Here is a 6,915-nt window from a genome sequence, read left to right as displayed (position 1 = left end):
TCCCTGGCCCCTCACCCATGCTTTCTGGTGCCTCTTCTTTCTCAGAGCTTTTGTTATTGTTTAAGATGGATGATGTTTCTGATAGTGTCAGCATAAAACATATGGCAAGTAAAGGATTGTGCTGTACAGTCTATATTTTTGGTAATAAAAATAGCTACTATTTTTAGTGCGGTACTGAAATATAGGTGAAATATATATGACTTATGTTCAAAATCTGGTTTCAATATGTTCTAGCTGCATGATTCCAAGAAAGTAACTGCTTGAGGTTCTGCTTTCTGATCTGAGTACTACAGCAATATTCTTCTGAGAACTATAACATGAGTTATAAAAATAAGCAATATATGGTACACAGTTAATAAGTGTTAATTGCATCGTCCCTCTTGTTTCTAGTTCAATAAATTGGTTCTTTCACCCTGTACACCTTTCCCAAAATGAAGTTCTGGGTCACTGAAGGTTCTTTATCTTGTACCTGTCTATCTGATCATATTTGGGAATCCAGCTCCTCCACAGAGATGGTTCTCAATGATCTGTGTTTAGATCTCTCTAAATGTCTAGGTCCATATCTTTAAGTCTGTATTACTTGTTCTATTTGAGAATTCCATCTGCTTCTCATAGCAAATACGTTTTTCTTCAATAAAAAAGAATAGAAAGCAAAAGACCATCAGTATAGAATATTAGAAAGGCAGAAGTGATGAGATGTTTCACAAAGAAGCAGCTAATTGTCTGGTTTTAAGCCTCCTCCAGGAAGTAGAAATGAGAGCTGGTGTGCTCGCACATGCCTGTAATCCCAGCCCCGGAGTATCGCTATGAGTTTGCGGCATCCTGGGATACACAGTGAGTTCAGCGCCAGCCCAAACTTGCATGGCAAGACCCTGGCTCAGCAAAACAAAGAAGAGAAGAAAAAAAAATAGGGAAGAAGGAGGGGAGGACCCTAGTCCTTCTATTTTTAGCCTGTAAAGCCCAAAGTGTTCTTCTGACTGGTCCTTGTATTTACTTACATGTTTCATTCATCTAATAGTAAGTTCATGTATCATCTTCTATTATCAATTTTATAAATGTACATCTTATCCTCATGACTATACTGAAGATTCTTTAAGTCTAAATACCATCTCTTATATTTTTAATATTCATCACAATGTCAAAAAATACTAATGAACATATGGTCAAGAATTCACATAATTATAAATAAAGGATATTTTCAGATATTTTTGTGATACAGAGAAAAACTTTCTCAAAATCAATGCCTAGGGGTTCTTCCACAAATAGGGAAAGTGTAACAACTGTACATGTTCTATTTCTTTCTGAGTTTTTAGTCTTGAGTTTGCACAGAAAAGCAGAACAATAAGAATAACATCATTTGAAAAAAAAAAAAAAAAAACCCTTCAATATCAACTTGGTTGGCCATGAGTTAAACACATATTTTTAATATGGTTACTAGTACTTATTTTAATTTCTACTGGAAGACAAATCTTAAAAATATAATTTATGTCTCTAAAGCCATTTACTATAGACTGACATTTATCAAACATTAAGAGTAATACTCCAATAAAAAATACAATTATTAGTTTATTCAAAGCAGTGAATTTCTTGTTTGTTTTATATAAAATCCAGGGAACACTCCAATTACATTCTATGTTCTTTACTGTGATCAAAACAGAAACTGAAGGGTAACAAAGCTGACTGAGATTTGCTAATTTTACCTGAGTAGCTTTATCTTTCATGCATGAAGGGTAGTGAACATGAGGATCCCGAGGCCACTGTCCTGTGAGGTAAGGTCCTGTTATCGTATCCAAAGACGACGTTCGCCTTATGGTACTAGAACTTCGAACTTGCTGAGATTTTGGCCTATCCACTACAAGAAATAGAAACAAAAAATAGATTAGTAGTTAAATTTTAAAATTAAATTTCATAGATTGCAAATGTTGTCCTTCCAGTTTTCCCTACAGTATACATCTACCCTGAAACCCATTACATGATCTGAGGAAATTTACTGAGTCTTTCTCAAAGAAAATATATTCATGTAACAAATCTTGCATACACTTTTAGAGTTTTTATACACCCTCTGACACCCATTTATTTTAGACATCTGTAATAAAATCTACATCTCTCTTGGCCATTATTTTAATTAGGACTCCAACATGACTCATGAACTGTCAGCTTAATAACTGCTATCTCTGTACCCACTTCAACTAAATCTTACAGTGCCTCCCCCAATCCCCACTAGAAAAACATTTCCATCGTTAGTCACTGCCTTTCACATTACAGCTCATATTCTTTAATATGACATAAAACACTTTTGCAGTCTTGCTACCGGTATCTCAATGCTTGATATTTTGCTGCTTGGCCATAAGCCCATGCTAAGTGTCACATGAATGCTTACTTTTTTTTATTTTCAAAAGTAAAATGCATCATCTCCTATTTCCTCAGTCCAGAACTTTCTCTCTCCTTGTTCATTTGACAAATTCTTATTAATCTTCAGACGTCCAGACTGCGTCCATCAAAGTTTCACAACCTGCTTTCCTCTCCTTTCCTCTCTGTTTAAGATGCACTATTCATCCCCTCTGCTTGCATGGTACCCTCAGATTCATCCCTCTGCCCTACCAGAGCATTATTTCAGAGCCTACAGGCTGATTGGGAGTTGATGTTTAATACTTAATGAATTTATCCACGGGTACACAAAAATAACATGGGTAGAGATCTTTATATTTCACTCAAGTTCCTCGATTGTTGATGCAGAATTTCAAGTGTAGAGGGACTGAACTGTGAAAGATAGCCCCCTAAAAAGAACTAGAGGTAAAAAGAAACCAAGTTCTCTCAACATTCTACATCGTTCAGTCAACTTACTCTTACTTCTCTCCACATGAGTAGCATAATTATCTGTTAAAATTAAAATGATCACAACACTAAATCTAGATCACATGTCCATCAAAATAATTTACGACTGTGTACCACAAAATAAAAAGTTCAGTGAGCTACTAGTTCCCAAGACTCAGTCCTTTAATAAATAAGACGACACTGTTTCAAATTATATAGCTCCTTGTCTTGTTTATCAACTAAACAAAGTAAAAATAAGAAAATCAAACTAAAACTTAATCTGTCACTTAGAAAAGTAGTCAAAAATCTCTAAGCTATTACGGAGTTCTAAAAATTTTTCATTTCTTGAAAAATTTTGACCGTTTTACTTCCACTTAACATCTTACGTGCACCATCAATATAACCTCTCCAATTTGTTATTTACTTTTAAATTTTGTCAAACTGAACATTTTGTCTCTCTCCTACAGTTGCTTTTTTTTTCTGTTAAAATCTGCCTTGCATGGCTTGACCTTCTTTTTCAAGTTCTTTGAATCATTATTTCTATATGTATTTTTTATATACAACACATAACTATAATTTTTAGTTTTTGTTGTAAAAAGTGAGTTTATATGACACATACTGTTATAAAAAATTGATTTAACTTGTCATACTATTTTTTCAGCTGCTTTTTTTCCATTTTATTTATGTTTTTCCCATCTGCTCCTTACCATATACCTTTTCTTTTCCTCATAGGCAATTGAGAAGATATGTAAACTGCCTTTAGTCTAGTACTAGAAGGTATTTCTATTAAATCCTTTTTTTTTTTTTTTTCCAAACCGGGGATTGAACTCAGGCCCTTACGCTTGCCAGGGAAGCGCTTATTCCACTGAGCCATCTCCCCGGCCCTCTATTAATTCTTTAAAATCATTTTTCTGGTTATAAAAGCAATCCACATTACTTTTAGGATGTCTAAAAAACAAAGTTAACCTACCTCCTACAATCTGATTTATGGTGGTTTAAAATTTCTAAAAGTTACTTGACATTCCCTATACAAAGAAGAAAAAGAACAAAAACATTTACAGCAGTTATCCACTAATGAAAAATGACTAACAAAGGTCAGCTATAACCAGAAAAGGAAAAGCCATTATATGAAAACAAACAAACAAACAAACTTGTGCCTATCCAAACTATCTGAAAAGTTGTATATTGTCTAGTAGCCATTAAACTCTTATGTAAGCAATAGTGGTCATTTTATGTCTATGCTGAGTTAAATATCTGAACAATCTCTAAATGACTCTTGCTAACTATATATAACAATATTTCAATCTAACCTATAACCACTTTTTCTTGTATTTTAAATTATTAGACCTTTGCCTATTATACCTCTCCCCACCTCTCCAATCCCTACGATTAGATACGTACTTTTTGTTAGAGCTACAATCTGCAAGTTATTTTGACTAAATATTCCTATAGGTAAATATGTTGGCATGGAGCAAAATGTGTGGTTACTTATAAACTAGATCTACATAATATTACTAAAACATCATGTGTATTATAAAGGAAAAAGTAAATATTTATATGGACAATTTAAAAAAAAAAAAACAACAAAGGAATTCTATTGGTTCATATACTTCAAGATCTCCTTACTTGAGTGTGAAAACCACTAAGATAAAGCACCTGAAATGGAGAGCTAAATGTAATCCACAGATTGTGGAGTGACAGTTCACCATAATTATAAAACCTACTGGAGAGGTGATGGGATCATGGGCATTATGTTCATCAATGGATTAATCCTGTGCGGTTCAAAGCTAAGGGTGCTTCAGGAGGTGGCCCAGGTCATTGTGGGACCCTGGGGGCATATGGCAGTATGTCTTCCCTGGTTCTCTTCCCCTCGCTCCACTTCCTGGCCAGTGTGCCATCAGCAACTCTGCTCTACCCTTTCACCATACTCTGCCTTGAGGCTCACCAACCACAGACTAAAATCCCTGAAACCATGAGCTAAAGGAAACCCTTCTGTCTTTAAGTCGCAGATGTCAAGTATTCTGTGCCAGCAGAGGGAATGTTGGTTAACACAGAAATTGGTAGTGGAGAAATGGAATCACTGCTGCCCCTATGCCTCATCAGATAGTTCAGAGGCCCTTGGAAATGGCTTGCAGGAGTATGGAAAGCAATGGTGATGAGGGCCAGACAAGTCCTAGAATACCGTATTCAGAATTTGATGGATGATTCTGGTTACAGCTCAGAAGATCAGAATGCTGACAGGAATGTGGACAGTAAAAGCTGGGCTCTTGAGGTCTTAGTTAAGAACCAAGTTATGGAAATTGGACTCCAGACCATGGGTGTTATAAACTGGCAAGAAATTGTGTTCATGCCCTAAGATTTTGTGGGAGGCTAAATTTAAAGGTAGCGGACAAACTGATATGGCAGAGAAAACTTAAAGGCAGCCCCTGTGGCATGTGTGCAGCTGGATGTTTTTAGATAGATTTATATCAAGAAATACGAGCAAATGTAGAGCAGAGAGAATGAAACTCCAGTCCCTAGAAATAAATTATTCATTTAAAAAGAAGGAGAGCCAGGGAGAGAGCTCAGTAGCTTAAGTACCTGCCTGGTAAGTGCAAGCTCCTCAGTTCAATCCCTGGTACTAAAAACAAACAAAAAAATTTAGTGGGCCAGGGAGGTGGCTCAGTAGAGTAAGTGCTTGCCTGGCAAGCGCAAGGGCCTGAGTTCAATCCCCAGTTCTGCCAAAAACAAAAATAAAAATAAGGACAAATTATTTTTGGACCAATTTTTTAAAAAACACTCTTTTTGGGGGGAATGTTGAGCTTTTTATTATTTTTCTTCATTTTTTTCTCCTTTTTCTTGTTTTTTTAAATCTAATTCAATTAATTTTCTCATATTTTTTAATATGATCCTCTCATCCTTCTCATCTCCTTTTACATTACTTTTCAAATTTACATCTTTAATTTTCTCATTTCACATCCTCCATCTTTACTAATATAACCATTAAGCTTTATTAATCCTTAGAAGTTTAGTTGTATAATCTTTAGATGTTAACTATTAAGGTTTATTAAGCCACAGCTTTATTAACCTTTAGGCCTCTGCACTATTTATTGTTAAATTCCCTTGTATTGTTAATGGCAGAAGAGATGTGCATTCAGTGGATATTTACTGGCTGTCACAACTGGTTTGTGTTTGTGTCTATATTATAACCATAGATCTCTTTCCTATAATTAACTGGTAACTGTTATTGGCTCTTATGGTATTTCAACATCAAGTTGCTCTTTGATTATTATTATTACTGATTTTGTTGCTATTGCCAGAGTCACAAAGTTGTTGCTATTACTTTGTTTACTATATGCAAGTAACTGATCTATCTTTGTGTCAACAATACTGTGGCTCATTTAGAAAGAACAGGGTGCTGCACCAATTACACTCTGTCATCCTCCCAAGTTAATGCAGGTGGCCAGATCTTGGGATAGAGGCAAAAATTTATAGTTTGCCATGATTATAGTGCATAAGTGAAAAGCAAACATTAACTTAAAAAGTTTCCACATTAGCAACAAAGTCAACTATAATCAGCCCACAAACCCCAACATGCAGACACACCATAAAACATGAGAAGACAAAACAATAAAATGCCGCCAAATACTTCCAAGTTTCCCAAAGCTCGTCCACAGGGCACTGACGGAGAGGAAACCAAACCCAAACAGCTTAATTACACAAAATGATAAAGCAGAAAAAGGAAAAAGATCAATATGGTGCTCAGTGAACTCAAAGATGACACAACTAAAGAGATAATGGACTTAATAAAAGTAGTACGTGAGCTTACAGAAGATACCGTAAACTAAATGGTTTTAACAATGTGACATAAAATATGAATCACCAGTTTGTCAAAAATTAGAGATTTGTCTCAGTAGAATAAGCGCTTGCCTGGCAAATGCAAGGGCCTGAGTTCAATCCCCGGTTCCGAAAAAAAAAAAAAAAAAAAGTTTAAAATCTAGTTAGGGTTAATTTAACTTTTTCCCCATCGGCGGCTTTCTTTTTTTTTTTTTTTTTTGGTGGAACCGGGGATTGAACTCAGGCCCTTACTGAGTTCAATCCCTGGTTCTGCCAAAAAAAAAA

At 35.3% G+C, this 6,915-nt stretch overlaps 1 protein-coding gene across 1 annotated transcript in view; it reads right to left on the bottom strand.

Annotated features, from left to right (window-relative positions):
• The window catches only part of Glcci1 (glucocorticoid induced 1), an 84,299-nt gene that overhangs the window by 49,009 nt on the left and 28,375 nt on the right, over window positions 1-6,915 (bottom strand). Inside the window, exon 2 of the mRNA XM_004645643.2 lies at window positions 1,701-1,852. Coding sequence (XP_004645700.1) covers window positions 1,701-1,721 — 21 coding nt within the window. The 5' untranslated portion in view covers window positions 1,722-1,852. The remainder of the gene's footprint in view (window positions 1-1,700; window positions 1,853-6,915) is intronic.

The sequence above is a fragment of the Octodon degus genome, unplaced genomic scaffold (genome assembly GCF_000260255.1).
Source record: "Octodon degus isolate 3935 unplaced genomic scaffold, OctDeg1.0 scaffold00234, whole genome shotgun sequence".
Taxonomy (NCBI): domain Eukaryota; kingdom Metazoa; phylum Chordata; class Mammalia; order Rodentia; family Octodontidae; genus Octodon; species Octodon degus.
This window is presented reverse-complemented; position numbering and strand designations above follow the sequence as displayed.